We start from the raw sequence: 25,324 nt of genomic DNA, 5'->3' as shown, positions 1-25,324 counted from the left end.
TCACACTCCAAAAATTCAACAAACAAGAATTAAATCCAAAAAGTTGGGCAAAATCAGCTATATAAGTTATATAATATAACTATTACTACAATTTGTCCTAACCCTGTCTTCACTCTCTACAAAAACTCTTATCTCTACACTTAAGATACAGCTTTGCAGGTCTTCTTGTTGTGTCCTAAACCCTTGCAGTTGCTACACTGGAGCTGACGCTTGATCATGTCTAGTGGTTCCACCTGCTTACTCTTTGGCCTCCCTGGTGGTGTTCGTCTTGTGGGCGGTGGAGTAACTGAAACAACCCCCTCAACGGGCGGTTCCTCCACCATCATCATCGTCATTGTGGTGTTAGGGACAGGGTTAATGGACTCAGCATACGTTGAACGGTAACTGTCTGAGGTAAAGTATCTGGAGCAGTAATCATAAGGGCTTTTCCCGATACATTCAATCACTGCAACTGCGTGGCTACATGGTAAACCAGTAATTCTCCATACCTTACAGTCGCAATCACACTGATTGATATCAACCAAGTTGAGGGATTCACCATGAACCTCGAATAAGCTATTGTGAGGCGCTGAAACCTGAAGTGACCTTGCAAGTTCTATTTCTTTTTGTAGCTTCTCCTCGTTGGTTGGTGTTAGGGTTGTAACCCATTCCCTAGACTGTACCTGATGGGTATATATCGATTGCATCAACTTTGCTCTAAGTTGGTCTATCATTTGCGTTATGGGCAACTCATGTGCTTCGGAAACCCAGCTGTAGAAATCTAGCCCAAAAGTGGAGTTCATGTGGTTATATCTCTCTCCTTCAAACAAAGCATTTGCCCAATGGAATGGTTCACTTTCTATAACCCAAGTGTAAGCATCAGGTGAAATATTTTTTATATTCTCTAAAGAACGGTAATATGCCTCGGGTTGTGTCGCATAAGCTGCAGCATAGAAATCATTGAGCATAAACCTTCTTGCTTCATGAGAAAACTGAGCCTGCAAGTCCGTATTTAACTTCTCGGCGAGGTGACGCAGACAGTAGGCATGATGCTGTCCTTTTTCAAATACCAGCGGCAATGCATTCTTCTGACCGTTTTGGAAATCTGCGACAAATGTGATTGTCCGGGGCTCGGCCAATGCCAACTTGAGATTCTCCAAAAACCAAACCCAGTTTTCTTCTGTCTCAGAATCCACAACTGCAAAAGCCACTGGAAATATTCCATCTTCGGCGTCAGGAGCTGTAGCAACAAGCATAACCCCTTGGTACTTAGAGTTCAAGACAGCGCTGTCAAGGAAAAGGAGAGGGCGACAACCTTGTCTAAACCCAGATATTGATGCGTAGAACGATATGAAAAGACGATGGAAGCTCGAATCTTCTTTTGTCATGAAAGTGGCGATACTTCCAGGATTTGTCTCCGTGATCTTCTCGCAGAAAGAAGGAAGTTGACTATATGCCTCTTTATAAGAACCCTGAAGCTGCTCTCTAGCAATCTCTTTAGCTCTCCATGCCTGTGAGTAATTCAGTTGAATCCCATACTCTCTTTTTATATCCTCTGCAATATCCTTTGGTTTGTAATCCGGAAAGGCTTTCAACTTCTCCTTGATAATACTTCCAATCCAACCTCTTGTTGCACGGTACCCAGCTTTCACAACCGCTCTCTCACACGTGTGTCTTGAATTCATTTTCTTGATGCAAATCAGCTGAGTAGTCGAAAGCCTCGACGCAGTGATACGCCATGGACAACCTTGAGCTTTGCATTTGACTGAAACACGATGACTATCGTTCTTCTTGTACTTGTAAGTGAACCCATGAGCAATCGAGTACTTGTGCAACACATCTCGGAACTCAGTAAAGCTGTTGAACCTTTGATCAACACCAGTGATTGCGTTTTCCCACTGCTGCGCGGCTTTTATATGCTGTTTCTCGTCAGTCAAAACAAAATTTCCAGGCAAAGGACTGCTTTCTTCAGGCATCATTCCTATTTCAATCTGAAAATCATCTGTTATCATATCATCATCCCCAACGACAATATCTCCTGCGGAAGCTACAGGTACCACTGCTTCCGATGCAGTCGTTCTACTTGATCTGTCAAAAACAAGATGGTGTTCACACATCAGTCATTACCAAACTTAAAACAATGTTAGAGAAACAAGACATGGAAAACAAGAAACACACACCGACTAGCTGGCATGTTGGTGTCATTCCTGGCATCAGCTTCTTCGGGTAAAACGAATATCTCGACATTTGCTGCATCTGAGGAAAAGCTAACCATGCGTTTGAAATCTTTATCCTTAGAGATGGTAATTAAGGTTTTCTTGTTTCCAGGGAGGAAGTACTTAAGTGTCATAGTCTCCCAACTAAACCCGAAATTTTCAGCTAATTCGGATTTGAAATCACTCATGGAAGTGTCTTGATCGATGTCTATGGCATAAGCATCACCACCGGAATAAGCTAATGATCCATCTTTATTAGTCACAAACTCTCCCCCTGACTGACATATAGCTATCACTTTCTTCGTCGCCATAACCAAAAATCTTAAAATTTACAGCAAAAAGGAATCTGATTTGAGCAGAAGAAACGAAATTAAAACAATTGAGTGAATATGAAATTGTCAAATTGGGATTTATAATCATCAGCTAACGCAAGGCTAGAAGATGTATCGAGAAGGAATCTGAAAATTACGGAACCCTAAGATCCAAAATTGAATATTATTTATTACTAAGAACACTAAAAACTAAGCTGGGTTGTAGAAAAGGGTACCTTTTGATAAGGCCAAGGTGAAAGAGATAGACCACAGCACTGAGTTCTCGTTTCAGGCAAATTTGAGTTTTTTTTTTTTTTTTTTTGCTTCGAGGAACAAATCCAGAAGCGAAGAAGAAAGACGAAAATAAAAAGGTCAAAACACAAAACGGGTGCGTTTTTGTACATCAAAGATTTAATTAATTAGGATTAGGGTTTTTGGGAATTTGATGAAGAATGCCATTTTGGTTTGAGTATTTGTGTCAAATGCCAGTTTTTTTTTTGTCCCCAAAAACACCATTTTAGTGGGGCTTGTTCGCTTTGAAATGACGAAAATATCCTCTCGTTTGAGGGACGAAAAACAGGCGGGAGAATTCAAAAAAAAAAGAAATTAATTATGATGGAACATGCATTTATGGCTAGATGGACAGAGATTTACGACACAAAAGTGTGGTAAAATGTGTTTATTGGAGTTAATGCTGCGATTTGTTTAGGACAAAATTTCTCTAACCTAAACAAATTTGAAGAAGATAAGGTTAGGTGAAGAAAGTGGAGTTGGTTGTGGGAATTTGGGAAGTATGTCTTTATGTTCATTTAAGGGATCTCTTTATTTAATATGGTCGGTTATGATAGAAGGATAGTTTTGTATTAAATCTGGGCATCTGCAAATTTTTCTGCATTCATTGTCGTTAAACAATGATTTTCATTAATGATGCAGATGTTCGGGAGAGTGTGTCTCCTGCTGTGTGAATGGACATGTTCAGATATTGGGGTGTGGAAGTTTTCTGTCCGTCATGGGCAAATGGAAAGATTTTTATCTATCGACAAAGATACTTCGTTCGCGGTTTTGAAGGCCAAGATTGGAGAGGTTTTGGGTGTCAAAGAAGAGGAAAGTAGTACGGAGTTAAGCTTTTGGCACCCAGGAGACACAATTGTCTTTACACAAGGTAAGATGCCCCCAGTTTCAGTAGACAGTGATGTTGAGTCTCAACAGTTTAAACTGAAGAATGAAGAGTGTGGTGGACTGTATTTGTATGTTTCACTGAAGAAGAGTACACTATCGTCCATCGTGAAAGGACATCATTTTATGTCCACCGAGAATGAAAAAAACATGAATGGGATGTCGGTCGACCCAGATGGACCAGACGTCGAGAAAGGACATAACACAGTGTCTACCGGTGAAGAAAAAAACACGAGTGGGATGTTGGTCGACCCAGATGGACCAGACGTCGAGAAAGGACATAACAGTGTGTCTACCGGTGGAGAAAAAAACACTCCTGAGATGTTGGTCGACCCAGATGGAGAAGACGATCTGGCATCTGGTGGAGAGCATTTCTAGTCTACTTACTGTGGACATAATAGTAAAAGAAATGGATTGAATGCCCCATCTGTTGCTAACAATGCAGGTCCATCGAGCGGAGAAGTCCCCGATGAATTGTTGCTAGAATGTCTGAGAAATTTTGAAGAAAGCCATCGTGCGGAGATGGTGTGCAAGGAATCAATAGTAGCTGACAAACATGGGAAGAGGAAAGTAGGGGCAGTCGCCAACTCCTCATTCACGATACCTGAAGGAAGTGGTCCATCAGGGAGCTTCAAAGATTTGGCATGTTTTGAAGACTCTCCAGACTATGATTTTGACGAGTGGACAGAACGGATTAACAAAGAATACCCACCAGAATGGGATCCTTGCAAAAGTAGGGTGCATGAGGGCAATGGATCATATTGGTTTTGGGCTAGGAATAGAGTTAGATGGTGAGTTGCCGAATGAGGGCGTCGCCCGGGATTATGTGAGTTCTACTAAAGCGATGGCGATGGGAATAGTGCCACACAACCCATCGATGATATCTGATGTAAATGAGGGCGTCGCACAGGATGATGTAAGTGCTACTACAGAGATGGAAATAGTGCTACACAACCCATCAGTGAGATCTGATGCACCACCAGTGCCTTATGAGGACATCTGATGCACGATGGGTTGGGCGTGAATGACCAAGGGATCGTGGAGCGGGACTATTTCCGGAGTAACAGAGCAGTAATAAGTGAAGACGATCCTCATCTAATGAATGATGCTCCTCCAGTGCATGACAATATGCGAGGGGCCCCCGAGGAAGAAAGGAATATGGATCTAAAAATGGCAACCGACGGACTTTATGTTGGCCGAATATTTGCAAACCGAAAGGAGATGCATAAGATGTTGTCCCTTTATGCAATGACAAGGCTGTTTTGTTTCCGGATAAGTAAGTCAGATACAGGCAGAGTTATAGCCAATTGCATAGACAAGAACTGTGGATGGAGAGTGTATGCAACAACCCATGCCAATTCGACAAACTTGGAAATTAAGACACTGACATTGAAGCACAGTTGCGATGTCGGAGCACGGTCGAGATATGGTGAGAAAGCGACCGCAAAAATTTTGGCAGATCTGCTGAAGGCCAAATTCGCAAATGGCAAGAAAGGACCAAGAGCATGCGAACTCCCTAATATAGTTTTGTCTGAGATGCACGTGACAATTTCTTATACGAAGGCTTGGAATGCGAGAGAGCTTGCCATGGAGCAGGCCAGAGGAAATGAAGAAGACAATTATAGGTTTGTGTCTACATACTTGCACCTTCTGAAGTCAATGAACCCAGGGACGTTGACTGCAATGCACAATATGGTGGACAAAAAAGGGAACGCATTGTTCAAGTACCTGTTTTTTGCTTTTGGGGCTTGCATAGCTGGTTATAAATATTTCAGGAAAGTGATTGTAATTGATGGCACAACAATGAAGGGAAGTATAAATGTTGTTTGGTTGCAGCGAGTGGACAAGATGGGAATATGCAAAATTTCCCCTTGGCATTTGGAGTAGTTGATGGGGAAAATGAAGGAGGATGGGTGTGGTTCTTTGAAAATCTGAAGAAATTTGTGCCAGATGAACAAGAGTTAGTATTTGTCTCAGACAGGCATGCATCAATATATCCAGGTCTGCGTAGAGTGTATCCTTTGGCGCAGCATGGGGCCTGTTCTGTTCATTTATTTAGAAATGTGAAGCACAACTTTCATTGCGAAGGTTTGGCTGCAGTGGTTTCTAAAGCTGTAAGGGCATACACAGTTGGCGATTTCCGTTATTGGTGGAGAGAAATAGAGAAATGTAAACCTGCATGTGCTTCGTATCTTATAGAAATAGGACTACCACACTGGACACTTTCTCACTTCTCCGGAGATCGTTACAATATAATGAGTAGCAACATATCTGAGTCGCTGAATGCAGCAATGCAAACTGTTGTTGATTACCCGATCGTGTCCATGGTAGAGTTCTTACGAGCAATGTTGATGAGGTGGTTTTATTGTAGGAGGAAAGTGGCAAATAAAGCGAAAACACGATGCACCCCGGAAATCGAAGAAATACTTATAGATCACCTACAACACGCGGTGGACTACCGTGTGCTATCAGCAAGCGAGTGGATTTACCAAGTTAACGATGGACGAGGTATTGTTTTCACGGTGGACTTGCAGAATAAAACCTGCACTTGTCGGGTCTTTGATGTATTGAAGGTGCCTTGCTGTCACGCTTTAGCTGCTAGAGGAGTGCTGCAAATTGATATTTACACCCGAATTGGGGAGTTCTACTTTGTTGAGCCATGGAGGAAAAAATATTCACAAATCATTATGCTAGTTCCAAAAGAAAGGGATAGCGATATTGCAGAGGCTGTAACTGAAGAGGCTGTTAATCAACCTCGAACAAAACGCGGTAGTGGGAGGCCGAAGAAGAAAAGAATACCGTCGCAAGGAGAACAACATAAAGTATGATTTCCATGCTAACCTTTGAAGTGTACTAATATGTTTCTTTTGATGTAATTAGAGGAAAAAGAGGAAGACACCAAGCAAGTGTGGAAGATGTTTTGGAGTGGGACACAACAGGAAAACATGCTCAATGTTGATTTGAACGAAAGGTTCCAAAGTAGCAATGTATTTTGTAGGAGGCATCTCATGCATGTGTTTGGGATTGGTACTCTCTTTTTGAAACTGAGACATGGTTGATTATCAACAAAGGCTACATAACTATTTTTCATGTGGCTTCCATGTATGTAGGCTGAAAGAGGCTATGGGTAGACAGGTGTAGCGGTTTGATGATTCCGAGTTCTAATGTCTTTTGTAATGTCTATCATTAGCAATGTCTGTCGGTCGTATTATGTCTATCGAAATTGTAATGACTATTGACTATGTTTCATTTAGGAACATTGGCACTTGGTTTGATTATTGTCTATCTTTCTCAATAAAATTGTCTACCACAATACTTTCTGACAATATAAATTAGAGATAGACAAACAACGGTTTACTATGTCTATCGTAATTATCATGTCTATCAGTAACCTTGGTAGACAGGTTTAAAGGTTTGATGATTGCAAGTTGTAATGTCTACTATGATGTCTATCATTAGAAATGTCTGTCGGTCGTATTATGTATATCCTAATTGTAATGTATCTTGAATTTGTTTTTAGGAACATGCGCAATTTGTTTGTTTATTTTCTATCTTTATTAAAGTGTCTATTGTTGACAATAAAGTTGTCTACCACCATACTTGTTGACAATATAAAGTATATAATAAAGTTGTCTACCACCATACTTGTTGACAATAGAAAGTAGACATAAAAAAATAGACATAAAAACATGATAGATAAAAAGGTGGACTAAAACGGCAACGGAATACAATTTGTCGAGTAAGATAGAGGGGTAGACATTGTTTGAGAAGTAGACAACATTAAACTTTGACCAACAGTCCATCATGGATGGACATTTTCGCCTGATGAGACTCAGTTTCCAAATTTCCTAATGCAAAACCCAAATGGAAAGAGTAGGACAATGGAGGAAATTAGAGTGCACAAAACATAAGCATATGTTGCGCGGTTGCGTTTTGGGTGTGTGCTAGGAGGTGGGAATCGCTGAACAAAAGCCCTGAAGTCCGTGTACCCAGCATTTAACTCTGCGATCATTTCATGGAGGTTGTCGATCTGCTCCGAATTCGTCTTGACACGAGAAATGACAGTGCGAGGATCACATCTCTCACCCTCGTCTGTGTAAGTAATGAACCGCAGCATACGGTCATCTGTCTCCGAAAACCTCGACTTAATGTCGTGTATCTCCTCCATAATGGCTTTGTCCCACCACTTGTTGTAGTGATGTCCACCAGTCTTGCAAAAAAAAAATTTATAGATTAGGAAGTGGTAATGGACAACATATAGAGAGAGAGATCGTTGCCTATGAAATTTGAACAAGTAAAAATCCATACACCACATCTCTTGCATTCATAGACAATACGTCCAAAGCCTGGTTCCTCGGTTTTAGTAGACGTTTTAAGATGACTACCACAAATGCACTTCTGAGGTATGCCATAGGTATGATCTCCATAACGTCGAGACCTAATAGACAAAGCAGATGAAGGAGAAGCCGAGGGTTGAAACTGACATTGATTAGATGAGGCGGATGAAGATGAAGGTTGAGAATAACTATACTGACCCATTTTTTCTCTGAAAATTTTGAGTAGAGAAGAGGGGAAAGAAGTGATAGAGGACTTATGGGCTATGTCGGTATAGAAGGTAGATGAATCCCTTTTAATGACAATTAATAAGGGTAACTTGGCCAACATATTCTTAGTTTCACTTTAAACCCTTATACAAAGGAACTGTCAGATGTTAGACTATGAACACGCAACAGAGACGTGAGTGATTTGGCTCAACTGTAGAAATCATAGAGAAGGGGTAAAGTATGCATCACTTCCACTTAGACATAAAGAAACACGCCTGCATTGGGGCTCCACCCACTTGTTTACATAAAAATCTGGGTTCTCATTAAAATAAGTAAGAAAAGGATAGGGAAAGACTAAAAGTACAATAGGTAACCGATATTATCATAAGGAAAGGAAACAGAAGAGAGAAATGGGGGTTCATAAGGAGACAACAAACTCCTGGTAGACATCTACCGCATAGGACATCCGAATTTGGTCCACCAGTTCTTCTGTAAGGGAATCCGACATTACTACTTGGGCATGGAGCTCGATATACTTGACGGTAAGTGGGCCACAGTCGCCGGTCCTTTCAATCTGGTAAACATTCTCCAACCTCGCCATACTAAAAACCTTTGGCAGAGGGACGTCCGTCGATTCTGGGTTGACAAAAGTTTTGACAATGATCGGGAGCAAATCCATGAAAGGCTTCATAAGGCGCGGGAGCTTCTTGGGACCATTGTTGATAATTAACGGATCAAGGACAAAGATGTGGGCCTTTTTCAGGTTAATAGCTAGTGCGACCCAGTGGCGTTTCCCCTAGTTCATAGGAACGTAAACTGTATCAACATCGGTGTACCATGCCAGTCTTGTAGATCGGTTATGGACAACCCCTTTAACGTAGTTTTTAATAATGCTGTTCCAGAAGAAGGTATCCTTATGTTTGCAATTATGGAAACGCACCAATTCAGTGGTTAACATGTTGGAGAACCAGGTGTCAAGGACAGCTATCCTTGAATCGCAAAACTTATCCCCATAACGCCTCCAGATTAGGCTGAACCAGGTTTGAAAGGTCGGAAGTAACTTACAGGGGTATCAACCCAGTGTTTTGGCGTGTATAACTCAGTGAAGAAACTGTGCTTGACATTGATACCATCGATGATGTACTCTCTGCAAAATATGATCATGTCCATCAATTTATGATCATGTCCATCGTTTTGTTTAATATAGACATAGGGGAAATGTAGACGAAAATGAGTGTGACTTGGTCTATACTTTTTGGCGTAAGCTTTGAGCTGGGCCAGAAACTTCCGCTGAACTGACGGTTTGATGGCTTTTAGAGGAAGGAATTCATTGTCTTCTAAGCTTGATTCTGAAGCTTGTTGTCCCCTCGGGGGAGTAGAACACTGGCCATAACGCCTAGGAACTGTCCTACTTCTTTTCGTCGGAAGTGGAGTTAGATATTGGCCGGCAATAGGGTTACGACGTTTCCTAGTAGCTTTAGCGGGTACCTGTAAGATACGAATGCCATTAGGAAGGACATACGAATGTGAATAATTTTCAAAAACCATTGGTTGCACATAAAAAATACCTCAACAACTGTTGCATTTGTTTCAGATGGACATACTTCTAAAGCCTGTCCATCTCCATTTCCATCTGAACCTCCATGTCCATGTCCATCTCCATCTCCATCTGCATCTCCATCTGCATCTCCATCTGCATTTGTATCACTTCCAGTAATGTTCTCCTGGTCACACACAATCTCTTTCTCATCGTCAGAATGGTCACGACCAGACATGCTTGTTTCTTGGTCACCCGTTGAGTCAACTGTATCATGCTCCTGAAAATATCGGTGGACATAAGTGCATGACAGTGGACAAGTTGTGTTAAACAGCATGATTTGTCCTACGGATGTTTACTTGATCCTCTATGTCGATGTGTGGTGGCTCATGTGTATCATTGGGTTGCTTCGACAATACCGGCTTTTCAGGCTCATCATCAGGTGTCCAGTGAGAGTCTTCATGTTGATCCGGAAGCAGTGATTACGTTGCGTTGTCCTCCTCATCAGCTGATGCATCCTTCTCCTGCTGAATAAATAATTGTACTAGATGTAGGGTGTTAATATGTTAAATAAGAAAGATAATGCATTTGTGATTATGTCAAACCTCATCCGTAGAGGACTTGCCCAGATCAACAATATATGTCCTATGAGCGTCCTCATTTAGTCCATCATTCCCCTCCTAATTTACGATGGCAGAGCATGTTAGACATGGAGAGTAAAAACAGGTAAAGACATATATTTAGTAGATCCCTAGTTGCTAACCTTTGAGTCTTCAATCTTGTTTTTGATAGTTACAATGTTTTCGATGTCCACCCCATAATTATCCCATCTTGACTTGTTGAAGTTTTCGACCGAGTTTGGCTCCTTGGTAGGTGGTGAGCTATAGAAAACACATTTTCTCCTCAAAGTGTTGAGTATATCATCATAAATCTCGACCTTTAAAAGACTTTTTTCGGCAGGCCACATCTCCTGAATTTTGGCAAAGTGTTCATTGTTTTTCCGGTCAACCTCAAGGAGAAGTTCTTGTGCAGTGTAAGAATCCAAAGGAACATTTTCTTCTCCCACAGACGCACTCGGTTTACGTTTGCCTTTGTTTTGTTTGTGGTATTCGGTAGGGTAGACTTAGTTGCCGGTTTGGAATCTAGTTCCACCGGTTGGTTAGGTCCATCGTGTACTATACCCATAAGTGGAAGAGTCGCAAGTCCTCCGTGCCAGACATGAAGCTTAAACTCGTGGCCGTCATTGAGTTTTTGGCAAATGTAATCAACTCGATGATCTTCAACCTCGTCATTCCAAGAAATTGCCATTATGTCTATTGGGTCGTTAGAGTGGATAATCCATTCGACGTCAAGCTGTTTAAGACAAAGTAAAAATGAGATGACATAAAGACAAGATTTAACAAAGCTCGCAGTTTGGATAACATACAGAAGAACTTACATTTTCTGCCATTTCTGTTTTGAGGATGTTAGAATTTTGGAATGACCTCAGCTTTGTATGATGCTGAACTGAGTGGTCCGTAAAATTTAGCCCATCATCAGCTTCACGAAGATAACTCTCCAACATGGGGATAGCATTTAGTATCAACAACTGGAAACCAAGGGTGAAGCCATGTGTGGCAGTATGGGACCGCATCATCTTTTTGCGTAAAACTTCAGGAGTGCGGTTGAATTTGCCAACCATAACTATCTATATCGTTCGTTCAAAGGATTTCCTTCCCCATGGGTAGTTGACAAAACTCTGCAAGTCCTTCAGCATCTCTGCTACTTCCTTTGATGCTCTAATCTTTGAGGAGTCGCAAACCAGTATACCTTCTACTATAACAATGAGTGCAAGCCGTATCCTATGTTGGCCGTCCATTCTATCTTTTTTATGCAACAACTTATCCCGCTTAAGCATGTAAACAATGTCACGGATTGAGTAAAAGTCTTTTGGACCAACAAGAGTATACCAATAAGGCTGACAACCTTCGTCTGGTGTTTGCAACTTCCTCGTCTCCAACTCAGAAGGGTAAGGTGTACATTTCAGGCCTGTTAGGAGACCAAACTCACAGAGGGAAAACCGAATAGGTTGGCTGCCAAATACAAACCACATTTCGTGTAGCTTGCGGGTTACAAGGGAACGATAGAGAATCTGGTGGACAAGTTTACCAGACAGTGAGCTTTTGCGGACCGGTAGTTGAAACAGATGTCCAAAGGGAGATGCTTTCAGCCATTGAAACTCCGGAGTTCCCTGAAAAACTTCAACAATGTCCAGCAGATACTCGGGCGTTGAGTATGAATTGATGCGACCTCTAGCAGGATAGCGATTAGTCGCGAATAAACTAGGAGGGAGTAAGGAGACGTCAATATCCTTATGGATCGAGATGGATTTTCCAAAAAAAATAAAAAAAAACAAGCCAAAAGTTATCTCTAATACCAAGGGTCGGGTTCGGAAGTAGGTTTCTCTGTATCGCCGACTTTGGCGGTAAGAGGCGGAAGAAGGGGAGGATTCGACCGGCGAATTGACTGTAGGAAGTAATTGATCATTACACTGATGTTGAGTTTCAGCAACAAGATTAGACGAAGAAGAAAGAAGGGAAACTGTTCTCTGAAAAGAGAAGTCGAACGGGTTGCGTTTTACGAAGAAGAAAGAGATTTTTTGTTTTTTTCTTAATTCATTTAATTTTTCAGATATATGAGAGGGAGGGTAAAAATGTCTTCATTTAGTGAGCTTATGGCAGGCGGAAGAAGCCCAAAATGAAAGTGGCAATTGGTAATAAGTTGTTTACTGTTCATGGCAGGAGAGACAATATTCTCTTTTCAAAACGGTGGTTATGATAAATTTTTTTACTGAGCAGATTTTAATGGTGTTTTAGAGGATTTTCCTTTAAAATTTTTGTATTTTTTCAAATTTTCAGAAGAGAAAAAAAGCATTAATCAGCCAAAATTGTGTTTTGTTTTATTTTTTTTTATTTGTTTGGCTAAAGTTTTGTGTTTTTTTTTAAAATTAATAATGAAATATAAATATGGACCGGTCATGTAATGTAACTATGTAAAATTTACCTAAAAACTATATAACCTTTTATATTCAAACGATGAACGATATTACTGTATAACAATGACTCCAACCTATTATTGCCCAAACTTTAGGAGTAGCGACACACCAAACGAAAAGAAAAACTCACAACAAGTAGGAAAACTAACACTTATGGGGCAAACCAGTTAAAAGCCCAAACTCAACCGAACCTAAATTAAACTATCGAACCGTAATTAAATAGCCGCCGTCACATGAATCTCCTTTCTCTTCCGGCCTCATCATCTGTCCACCGTTAATCAAATCTTGAGGTCTTCACATCACCAATCCAAGTCTAGCATATTCTTCCATCACGTTGTCCATTATGGAGGGAGGAAACCTTAAGAAGGGATACGGAGGCATCTCTGTCAATATTGGAACAGTACTGTATTGTTGCGCAAGAAACGGATGATTCAATAGCTCTGCTGCGGTAGCCCTACGTGACGGCTGCAAAGCCAAGCACCGCATCAAGAAGTCGTCTGCCACCGGAGATACAAGTATTGGAAGCCTCCACATGTAACGGTCTCCCATATTCAATGCACAACCTCCAAACATCTCAATAACCATACACCCTAGAGACCATATATCAACGGTCGACGAACCCATCTCTCCGTCGGGTCCAAGAGATTCTGGCGGCATGTACTGCTCCGTACCATGAAACAACGACCTAGAATCCGTACAAGGCTCTTTAGAGAAACCGAAATCAGCAAGCTTAAGATCCCATGGCTCTCCAACAGTGGTGGAAGGGAAGACGAGGACGTTGGCTGGCTTGAGGTCGCAGTGAACGTAGCCGTTTGAGTGAAGAGCGTGGAGTCCTTGTAGGATCATCAAAGCGGCGCGTCGGATCATATTCTCAGGCATCGGCTTCCCACGAAACCGGGAGATCATATTGAAGAGAGTGCCTTTGGAGGCATACTCCATATAGATGTGACATCCTTCTTCTTCTGGTGGGGCGGATAAGTGAACAAAAGAGCTTAAGGCTTGGACGATGCGTGGATGATTGCGCAAACGAAGCATGATCCTAACCTCTTTATGGAAATCCTTCACTTGATTGAACGAAGAAGATGACTTCATTGCATAGAGTCGGAAGTTAGAATCGCGTTGGAGAGAGACACAGCCAAAGCTTCCTCTGCCAAGAACACAGACATGCTTCATTGAAGACTCGTCTACTCGCAGAGGTTCTCTCATCATCCTATCCATGGTTATTAACACTCTTTAAATCTAGGTTTTGTTTCGATCTCTGAGTTTTCTTCTACTTGGGACAAATAAGAAAGCGAAACAATTGTAGTAATGGTTCAATAATAGAGTGCGATACCAATCTATATATTTATAAGACCTAATTAATTATGTCCGTGGTTTCACTCCTGACTCCTGTTTCGACTTGGGAAAGGAAAAGCGTCTAACGATACGTGTAAGATTAATCTATATTATGTTGAATTATTCTATAATACATTTACTTAGTAAAAATTGTGATTTTTCCAGCATAATGTAATACAAATTTTTTAAAACAGACATATATTACTCAATTTACGGATACAATATCCCACCCGCCTAAAAAAAGTGGGCAATAGTTCAGAGTCATACTATAAAAGACACCAAAATGATTCATAATACAAAAGCTTGATTTTACGAGGCATTCAAACTTTTTAAAAAAACTTTTATTTGGTTTATTTCAGTTCTTTATTAATAATTTTTAAAAAGTTAAATATTATAAATATTTATATTTTATAAAAAGTAGAATTATTATAAATCTTTATTTTTTTAGAAAGTTAAACTTTATAAAATGTTAAAAATATTAATAATATTTAAACGTTCATGAAGTTTCAAATTTATAAAGTTTAAATATTATAAATATTTCAACTTTTAATAAAGTTAAATGACCTTTAAAATATTAATAATATATTTCAAATTTTACGAAACCTCAAAGATGAGAAATACTCAACCGTTTTATGAATTCTAAGTATTATAAATATTTAAACTTTATTAAAAGCGTCAATCTTATAAAATGTAAATGGTTACAAACTTAATAAATAACATAGCAACTCAAGCTAATATTCATAATACAAAACAATAAATAAAAAAAATTCAGATGATATAGTGCAAATTAAAATATCTCGGGACAGAGTTATATAGCGGGACGGGTTTGTCGATATTTATATAAATTTAGAAATATCATTAATTTGGTGTTACACGGGTAAAACATCATTTCATTATTTTGTTAACATTATCGGTATCAGATAATGGACATATCTAATTAAATTGATTAAATAAATATTATGTAAAAAACAAATTATATTGCGGTATTATATGGTTTAAACTTTAAATCATAAAATTTAAAACTATTATAATTTATAATTTAAATGTTTTAGTTATAAATAATTTTCACTGCGGTGTACCGCAAGTACTAATCAAGTATCTGATATATTATCAGGAAAAAAAAAACACAAGGTTAAATATTTATATCTTATATTATTAAAAATCTAATTCGATAGCGATTATAAGATTTAATTACTCAAGACGAATATATTATTATATTCTTTCTTCTATATGATTCATAATATATTTTTCTAAATGGAAAACTTGTTACAACAAATAAAAAGTGATATCTTGAAACAGTTTATGGATTTCAAAAGCGGTTGAGACATTACAAATTATCCAATTTATATTGTATTCATTTATTACTTTTATTTCTTAGTATCTATATTATTATTTTTCAAGTACATTTTGGTTTATGCCCTTTTGATTTTACTTATTTAATTTTTATTTTTACAACATTAACCCCTAAAACAATTCCATAAATAACATTGCAGAGAAACATACTAAACTTTCTTAAATTGACCAACATTTGTTACATTTATTGCCAAAAAATCTTAACAACATCTACACATTATGATTTTTCCAAAAACAACTCTACCCATTAAAGTTTCTCGAAAACTATTTTTATGGATGCTAGAATCTCTCAAATTTAAATGATATACAACAGATTTGTCAAAAAAAAAAAAGTTACAACCTTCATAATTATATTAACAGTAATAAATTTCCTAAACCGAAAATCCAATTATAAAATAATTAGAAAAACCAATATTCACAAATATTTAACTTTAGCAAGAGGACATACATTTAATTCAGTATATATTTTATTTAGAAACTGAATATCTATATATACATGATGGTTTGAATTAACGTTAGTATAAATATAAAATATAATTAATTCGGTCTTGAAACACAGGTTAAATCCTCATTTAATTATTTGGCCAATACTACTAATATTAGAATATGAGAAATATTAAATCAGGTAATTTAACTAAAATTTTGTAAAACAATTGAATCATTGGTAATAATATTGTGACTCAATGAGACAATAGCTTATAAATTACATATTTATGTATTTAATTCCCTTATTATTTTTATAATAATTAACAATCCAAACAAAATTAATTAAACAAAACAAAATAAATATAATTAAAAAATATTATTTTAAAAAAAATTGTCGCGCGGTGTACCGCGGGTTAAAATCTAGTCTAACTTACAAATTTCAAACACACAATTGTAGATTTATCTTTTTTTGTAAAAGATTGAACTACTTAGATGATAAAATTTATGAAAGATGATAAATATTGAAATGGCAAGATGTTGATTGGATGAACTTGAATATCTTCAGCAGTTGACAACCTCGTAGTTAATAATTAAGTGCCCATGAGCTTATCCCTAATTGTTTGTATCAAGCCACCTGAAAACGCCGTCGTCTAAGTGTAAACCGATGTTACTACACTTATTAACGATTATCATGGTTGCTTGTTTTCGCGTCGGAGTATTCGTCAGTCGTCATCTGCGTTTGCATCTGTTCTTTTTTCTTTCTTTTTTGCTTATTTTTTGTCACCTGTGTTTGCATGACACTGTAAAAATTTAATAATTTGGCTTTATAATAATATGTGGTAATTGGCTTTATAATAATTTCTTATGCTTGGTGTATCATTCTACTTGCAAGAAGCTTTTCGTACTGCCGAAGATATATGTGGATTAATGTGCATGGTCAAGGAAAAGCCATGTTTTTAAAAGCGGTACAAATTATCCGGTTTATACTCTATTCATTTAATATTTTTATTTCTTAGTATGTAAATTACAAATTTCAAACACACAATTGTAGATCCCCTACATATTAAAAGAGAATCATTCTGGAAAAAAAATTGACGTGTCGTTGTCAGAGAGCTCCGTACGCAATTTATTGTACACATAAAATTACATAAATCTGTCACTGCTATATATACTAGAGATGGACTCGTGCGTTGCAAGGGTTTTGTTTATTTTAAATCAGTATATTATATATAATTATAGAATATATATATATATATATATATATATATATATATATATATATATATGTGTTTATTAGAGGTCATCCATTCTTATATTTTAGTGATGTGTGCATTGTTTATGTATGCTTGGTTTTAAATTACATATACGTTATATTATTAATTTTATTTAAATTAAATAATATATCCTTAGGATATATTCTTTAAATAACTATTAACCTAACATTCATGAAATCCAAACTTTTGTATCACTTATTTTATTTGGTATAATAAAAATAAAACATATCCTAAGGATGAGTTAAAACCAAATTAAAATAACTGTATAAAAACCTAACTTTATGCATAGACTTATAAAAAAAAAATCAAATTCATTCCTCAAATAAGTATTTCCAACAATTGAATGGGAACATCTTCTAATTCTTTTTCGCCCAAATTACCTTTTTATCTATATGAACAACATAATAACAGTTAATTGAATTTCAAGTCTATATATATTAATTCATACAATAAAACAATTTTCTATAAAATTTGTAGCTCTTACGATTTCTGCAGTTTTCCGGTGAAATTTTACGCATCCTTATCAAATATAACAAAAGATAATATCTGGTAATAAATTATATTTGTACCTGCTGTAATATGGCCGTAAAAGACTCCATCTTGTATGTCTTTCAGGAGTTCTTCCAATTTCATTTTAAATACATGACATTTAATATCAGGTCTGTCATTTGCAATCTCATTTTATATCTTCGTTCACTTCTTCCCATTTTGGATTTGCTGTTCTAGTAATGAAAAGGTTTGGATTTCCATACCGTCTACATATTGCCATTGCGTCTCAATACTTATCTACCATGTATAGCGGTCCGCCTGTGAACAAATATAATAAATTATTTTTTGGCCTATTTTTTTTGAATCTGCATCCCCTTGTTCAACTGGATCACATACATTATTGTAAAGATCTGCTCTAAGTTTTTTCTGATTATACAGATAAAAGTTTCTACGTTCTTGCTCAATAGCAGTGTATGCATCAACTACATATTGATGGAAAAGACGGGCTGAACGAATTATTGTTCTTGGAGATGTCAATCTTGAATGTATTTGGTATGCATAATACTCGCACATTGTAACATATGGCCTCTTCATAGTATATCCTTCTCTATATTGAAAGGTTTTTCCTTATAACCTTGTTCACCATATATGGAAACAATAAAGGACATTGTAGATACATGTACCATGGATGTAAAGAGTTGATTTATTGTGGTTTGTCCATTTTTGGATGCACTATTTTATCTCTCACACAATTTGGAATACATGTCATCCACAATAAGTCCAGCTATCTCGTCTCCTTGTGGAAGGTCAAATTGTCTACCATGTTTTTTATTTTTTACTAATCTGATTAAGTATTCTTCAATTGTTCCGGATTTGTATCTATCTCTAGCAATTCTGAACACTTAAGCTAACTCGTTGTATTCGTCAAGCATGTCAATCAATTAATCCGCTGAGAATACTTTCATTCAACTCATTGTTTTTTCTTTTGGCAAGTGCATTAAGACAATTTTGTAGTTTATGAGCGATATCATATACGTATAGCTACGCAAAACGTGGTAGAGCTCCTTCGTCTGGTAGTAGAGATCCAATTTTGTGATAATTCTGACCATGCATACGAAAAGTGAAGGGACCATTTCCTGAATTGATATCGTAATCAATTTTTCCACCCATTGATGTAAAAGCAAGCGTTGAATTATATGTTCATATATTGTTCCGAACGATGTTGACCGTGACAATAAGTCATCTAAGTAAGTTGGAGGTTGTCGAGATGGTTGTAGCACAACTCGTCCTTGTTGACAACAAATCAAAAATTTCAACTTTTTTCCACTTTGTTTAAGACTTTTAGATTTCCACACCAAAGCCTCAAGATAATTACATGTCAATAAGTCATTGTCTTCTCCTTTATTGTTTTCTGAATAAAGAACAATAACACTTTTATAAGATAATGTTATTTTGTTTGACAAAAAAATGTTATTTTATGCAATTTTATTTAACTGTATAATTATTATATTAAAGAATATTGAATTTCATAATATAGAATAGAATTGTTACCGGGCTTGTTTGACGCTTTATTCCGGAGACATCTTCATTTTTGTTTTAGAGCATGATTATCTTTATTGTTATCAATACATCCTCTAGTAGATGGATTGACATCAAAAATATCTTCAATTATCCTTTTTTGTCAGATTCCCTTCCAGATATATGTGGTTAAATTTAATGAGTTTGAATTTTTCTTAGTTGCATAGTTGTAAGCTGGGATCCTATATTTTGTAAAATAATATTAGTCAATGATAAAAAAATATGTATGTGAAGCTGAATATGAGTTTTATACTTACTCATTGATTTAGTTTGTTGACTCAGACCTCTAGTGTAGCTAGTTTCATCCACATATGAGTTTTATACTTACTCATTAATTTAGTTTGTTGACTCATGCATCTATTGTAGCTAGTTTCAGCCGCATATGAGGTTCACCTCTAGGCGTCTTCTCCATCATAACAATCTGATAATTATTCGTAATAGTTATATTTCTTTTGTTAGGTGACTTTTCATTCTTTTCACAGTTTCAGTTTCGATCTCTAGTGCTCATGTTTAAAAATTCTATTTGAGTTTGATACATTGGAATAACCTCTTCCTCTCTCTTTATATGACAAATATTTGAGAGACTACATATATTAATAGTTTTTTTTTTTTAGGATTAGGCCAAAAATTCAATATAACATAGGATTGTTTTGAATAAATATAATTATTGTAGAAGGATTTTCTTTAGAAACTATATTTATCTTTATCGTAAAGTTATATTTATAATTTATTTTATGATTAGTAATTTTTTTATTTCTTGATTTTTTACAAAGATTTTTTTAAAAAAATTGGAAATTTGTGTAACATTGACACTTGTCACAATCTGAAGAGTTAATAACTTTGAAATTGACACTTGTCACGATCTAGTGAGTTAGTAAGATTTTTTCTTTTAAAATTAGAAATTGTGTAAAATTGACACTTGTCACGATCTGATGATTTAGTAACTTTTGAAATTGACATGTGTAACGATCTGGTGAGTTAGTAACTTTTGAAACCATGCTTTATATAATAAGATATATATATATTTATATATATATATATATATATTTCAACTGCTATTCTATTTATTTTTATGCTCCTATAAATTCTAAAATTAGTAAATATTATTCAAAAATTGATAAATATTATCCCCTACAAATTTTCAAAATTAAATTAATTTCACTATGTATTGTAATATAATAATATATTTTATTTTTGTGTCATCCTCTCTTATCCTTGTATCCAAACAAGTCTCAACTAAATTCTCTACGATCCTTACAACCAAACACAATCATTTCTTTATTTGATAATATTAATTTCCTAAAAACTATCTACCTAATTTATATCAATATGTTAGACTAAAATATAATTCTCCTTGCACTTTTATTTGATCTTATATTTAATTATTTTTATTACTATTTAATACATAAAGTTAATAAAATTATAGATTTTTTTCCAGCATATGATGTGATTTGAATTTTTATAAACAGATATATATTTTGAAATTTTTCTTAGGATATTTATAACCAAACAAATATATCCACATATAGATGTCGAAATACATTTTTAAAGTACAATAGGGTGCCATCACTTTTTGGCTTTTTGCCAACTTCGGGTCAGACTTTTAACTAAAATTATAACTGATTCAATTATCCGGATTCTCCTTAAGATTACCGAATATTTTGGACCGGTTTTTAATCCATAGCGTACTTATTTATACCCAGTTAATGTCAATTAATGCCTATTATTGTTAGGAAATATCTAATTTACATGCCAAATTTTTAGGGCTGAGTTTGACAAAAAGAATTGATAACACAAATTATGTAATCACATCCCTATAATATAGCAACTAATTCAAGATGAATACATCTTAGGAAATATCTAATTTGCGTTTAATAAACGATTACATATTTGCTAAGTTCTTATTAGCTTTAAATGTACACTATTAATCCAATAATATCAATTGAGAATCAAAATAAGAATATGTCATATCATTCATTCCTAAATCATAACCAAATCATAAAATATATATTCTCAACTTGCGAATCAAGAGTTTATACAAAACCTATCTACAACCGTTAACAGTATATATATATATATATATATATATATATATATATATATATGCAATTCACCATCGACTACAAGCACCACTAAACTATTACATTATCATATCAACAAAATAATAGACCTGTGGTGTACCACGGGGTATAACCTAGTATAATGTTAACTATTATGCTTAATAGTAGGGATTCCATTTTTGCCTTATATTAAAAAAATTTGTAACCAAAACAAAACAAAAATTATGGAAATGTGATTTAAGCAAGGATAAAACACTACAAGAAAAAACTGTCATTGTGACGTTAGTTTGAGACTAAATTTTTTTGTCACAAATTTGTGACCGTTTAGATACTTTATTGTGACAAAACTTTTCAGTCATAAATTCGTAATTATTTTGTCACAATATTAGTACGAAATAAATCGTCATAAAAAATTGTCTCTATTAGCGACTAAACAGTGTCGATATTATTAATTGTAACAAGTGTGACGGTTTTACTACAATCATGTAGTCACAAATAGTGACATTTATTTGAGACAAAATTATTTGTCACACATTTGTGACCTTTTAATATGGAGAATGTTCATTGTATTGTATTAAGGAAAATATAGATTAATAAGTAAAAAAAATTATACTCTTTTAAAGTAGATAACTATTTTAACTTATAGTTAAACATTCATCTTAGGGTTGAAAAAAAAAAAGCATTCATCTTAGGCTTGCTTCATGTCCATCTATCTCATGTTCACCTTTTTAATTCCTGAAACAGCATGAATATAAATAAAAGAATGTTAATCTCATGTCTATTGTCCACCACTTAATGATTTTCTAAATATAAACAAAATACATAGTCAACATAATGTACCTTTGATATCAAAGAGTTAATAAGATCATGCAATTTTTTTACTTCGTCTTCTAGGTAATTGACTCGTCTTTTCAAAGAAATCACTTCTGATTCAATGGTTGTTGTTGTAGTGCTATTCTGATTATCTTTTCTTATTCTATAATCTTGCTTCCTCGCAGGTTTTCGAAAAATACTTGACGTATTATCTTCCTCTATGTCACTCTCGTCAACTATAAGGTGATCTAGTTCTGTAATCTACAAGAAAAATAATATGTCAGCTGGATAGAGATAAAAATTGGTTCAAAAGTATTTAGCAATATTGTTGTAGGACAAACATCGTATGCACTTTCAAATCTTGTGGTGTCTGTCTTCATTTATGTTTCCTCTATACATTCACTTCTTTCAGGAATTAAAGAATCAAAACAAGGATCACTTGAATCCAACATTGGCGATTCATACACATAGTCTGGAAACCATATACGTATATCAGGAGGTTCTAAAAAAAAAAAAAAAATTGATCAACATAAATTAGTACCAAATATATTAAAATAAGAAAACAAGGTCTACAAGAGGATAAGTGAACAAGTATTTACCAGAAAGTGGTTCAAGACTATCATCTGGAATCTGCATAGAAGTACTAAACAATAAAAGATGGTTTTAACAAATCAAAAACTCAAAATCTACAATAGTGAGATAGAGTACCTATGTCATCTTGTTACCCTTCAGTAAAAACAGAGGTGAAATCTGTATGGAAACATTAACATTAATTAATTATTAGTTAGTCAAATTATTAAGAGACTCACGAGAAGAAAACGAGAAGCATGTTTAATTAATTATAAAATATAAAAACAGAGCACCGTAAGATGTTAAAAAAAAAACAAAGCACCATCGGAAGCTTTGTAGCTACAATGAAAAAAAACAAATTTGCGCAAACTATTGTATAATTCTAAATTGCCAAACACCATGTTTCATAAGTGACTGAAACAAGGAACAAATCTACAAGAGTACTGTAATCAAATAATAAATAATTGACATGAACAAGGAACAATTCATAAATGGAGAGGAAAATAACTCGATTTGTGCAGTAGAGAGATCGATTTGTGGTATAGAGAGATCAAACAAACAGAGTAACGGAGGCTAGTTTGATTAGGGAGTTTTTCAAGAAGTATTCCCTGACTTTGCATCCGAGCCAAGAAATGTGTACCTTGGGTTATGCACAGACGGTTTTAGTCCATTTGGCATGTCAGGACATAACTATTCATTATGGCATGTGATCTTGACTCCGTATAATCTGCCACCAGAGGTATGTATGAAACAAGAATAATGTTTTTAACAGTTTTGGTTCCTGGTCCAAATCATCCTAAGAGAAGTCTCGATATTTTTCTTCAACCGCTAATAGAGGAGCTAAAAGATTTGTGGTATAACGGCGTGAATGCATATGATATTTATACGAAGCAGAACTTTCTCTTACGAGCTGTACTTATGTGGAAAATAAGTGACTTTCCTGCTTATGCTATGCTATCTGGGTGGACTACTCATGGTCGGTTGGCATGTCCTTATTGTTTGGATAAGACAAATGCATTTCAGCTAAAGAATGGCAGGAAAACGAGTTGGTTTGATTGTCATCGCTGTTTTCTACCAATAGATCACAGCTTTCGATGGAACAAAATAAATTTCAAGAAAGGTAGGATTGTAACTGATACTCCGCCTGAACTGCTTACAAGTGAAGAGCTCTTGAAAGAAGTTGAATGTTTTCCCAAAACAGTTGTGTGTGGAGGGAACTACGGAAAATTACAAGGATATGGTGAAAATCACAACTGGCATAAGCAGAGTATTTTATAGGAGTTACCTTATTGGAAAGATCTTAAACTACGCCACAATCTAGATGTGATGCACATCGAAAAGAACTTTTTAGATAATACCATTAATACTTTACTGAATGTGCAGGGAAGGACAAAAGATAATGTGAAATCGCGACTTGATTTAGAAGAGTATTGTAATCGAAAGCAGCTACACTTAACACCCGATGGAAAGGAACCAACTCCAATTTTCAGACTCCAAGGAAACGTGAAAACTGCATTTTTACAATGGCTCGAAAAGGATGTTAAATTCTATGATGGATATGCATCAAGTTTATCTAACTGTGTTGATCTTAGTGGAGGAAAATTAACAGGAATAAAAAGTCATGATTGCCATGTTTTGATGCAACGACTAATTCCAGTTGCGTTTGCGGAGCTTTTGAATAAATCGGTACATGAAGCATTTTCTAGTAAGTGATTTAGAGCTTTTGATGTGATTCTTTGGATGTTTAGTGACGTATCTGTTTTGTTTTACAAAACTACAGAATTCTTGGTAGTGATCTGTTTTTTTATATATTACGGTGCTTTGTTTTTTTCTTTAATTTTTGGTAGTTAGATAAATGGTATAATGTAGCTAATAACCGTGCTCTGTTTTTTTAAAGGTGCTCTGTTTTTTAAACGATGCTTTGTTTTAATTTTTTTTTTTACATCTTTCGGTGCTATGTATTTTTAAAATTTTTTGTTTGGTAGTTAGATAAAGGATAAATGGTATAACATGTGAAGCATTTTTTGTATTACTCTCGTTTGGTATAAACTTTTTAGATAATACCATTAATACTTTACTGAATATATTACGATCGGTGTGCTGTATTATGTGATTATATAATAAGCATTTTTCTGTTTCTAGGTATCAGCTTATTTTTTCGGGATCTTTGTGCAAGAAATTTGAACAAAGATAACATCGCAATATTACAACAGAACATTTGTATAGTTCTTTGTAATTTGGAGAAAATTTTTCCGCCCTCCTTTTTTGATGTCATGGAGCATTTACCAATTCATTTACCCTATGAAGCTCGGTTAGGAGGACCTGTGCAATTTAGATAGATGTATCCATTTGAAAGACATATGGGTCATTTAAAGAAAAAAGTTAAAAATAAAGCAAAAGTAGAAGGTTCCATTATCGAACAATACATCAATGAAGAAATTTCTACCTTTGGTAGTTATTATTTTGAGTCGCACATTAAGACAAAAAGTCGATTAGGAGCTCGACATTTTGATGGCGATGATGGAGGTACACACCCATCTGCTGAAATTCCAGAAATTTTTTCTCAACATGGGAGGGCCGGTGGTAAACCAAAAGAATTTTGGTTACAAGATAAAGACTACCATATTGC

At 35.6% G+C, this 25,324-nt stretch overlaps 3 protein-coding genes and 1 pseudogene across 5 annotated transcripts; 2 read left to right on the top strand and 2 right to left on the bottom strand.

The window, feature by feature from the left end:
• Positions 1 to 43: 43 nt before the first annotated feature.
• LOC104760882 (uncharacterized) lies at positions 44 to 2,993 on the bottom strand. 3 transcript variants are annotated; one of them, XM_087499163.1, is made up of 3 exons: positions 2,743 to 2,993; positions 2,160 to 2,541; positions 44 to 2,067 (listed from the first exon to the last, which is right to left on the bottom strand). In XM_087499163.1, the coding sequence occupies exons 2-3, from the start codon at positions 2,504 to 2,506 to the stop codon at positions 141 to 143; spliced, it is 2,274 nt and encodes a 757-aa protein (XP_087355289.1). In that variant the 5' UTR covers positions 2,507 to 2,541; positions 2,743 to 2,993; the 3' UTR covers positions 44 to 140. The 3 variants fall into 3 exon arrangements, with proteins under 3 accessions (XP_087355289.1, XP_087355290.1, XP_087355291.1); XM_087499164.1 differs by having other exon boundaries at positions 2,160 to 2,469; positions 2,743 to 2,986; XM_087499165.1 differs by having other exon boundaries at positions 2,160 to 2,516; positions 2,743 to 2,842.
• A 1,838-nt stretch (positions 2,994 to 4,831) lies between these two features.
• Positions 4,832 to 6,510, top strand: LOC104763256 (uncharacterized). The gene has a single exon (XM_087497794.1). The coding sequence runs from the start codon at positions 5,539 to 5,541 to the stop codon at positions 6,508 to 6,510; it is 972 nt and encodes a 323-aa protein (XP_087353920.1). The 5' UTR covers positions 4,832 to 5,538.
• Positions 6,511 to 13,080: 6,570 nt separating this feature from the next.
• LOC104763255 (mitogen-activated protein kinase kinase kinase 20-like) lies at positions 13,081 to 14,035 on the bottom strand. The gene has a single exon (XM_010486654.2). It carries the CDS (start codon positions 14,013 to 14,015, stop codon positions 13,092 to 13,094), a length of 924 nt encoding a protein of 307 aa, XP_010484956.2. The 5' UTR covers positions 14,016 to 14,035; the 3' UTR covers positions 13,081 to 13,091.
• Positions 14,036 to 23,371: 9,336 nt separating this feature from the next.
• On the top strand, positions 23,372 to 24,408 carry LOC147922807 (uncharacterized; annotated as a pseudogene).
• Positions 24,409 to 25,324: the final 916 nt, after the last annotated feature.

The sequence above is a fragment of the Camelina sativa genome, chromosome 18 (assembly GCF_030686135.1).
Source record: "Camelina sativa cultivar CO46 ecotype springtype chromosome 18, ASM3068613v1".
Classification (NCBI taxonomy): domain Eukaryota; kingdom Viridiplantae; phylum Streptophyta; class Magnoliopsida; order Brassicales; family Brassicaceae; genus Camelina; species Camelina sativa.
This window is presented reverse-complemented; position numbering and strand designations above follow the sequence as displayed.

What these genes read in the sequence shown, in the direction of transcription:
- LOC104760882 (XM_087499163.1), bottom strand. Translation starts at nt 2,506, where the DNA reads ATGGCGACGAAGAAAGTGATAGCTATATGTCAGTCAGGGGGAGAGTTT. An exon ending in ACCAACATGCCAGCTAGTCG is followed by an intron (nt 2,068 to 2,159) that starts GTGTGTGTTTCT and finishes TGTTTTTGACAG; the next exon opens with ATCAAGTAGAACGACTGCAT.
- LOC104763256 (XM_087497794.1), top strand. Translation starts at nt 5,539, where the DNA reads ATGCAAAATTTCCCCTTGGCATTTGGAGTAGTTGATGGGGAAAATGAA.
- LOC104763255 (XM_010486654.2), bottom strand. Translation starts at nt 14,015, where the DNA reads ATGGATAGGATGATGAGAGAACCTCTGCGAGTAGACGAGTCTTCAATG.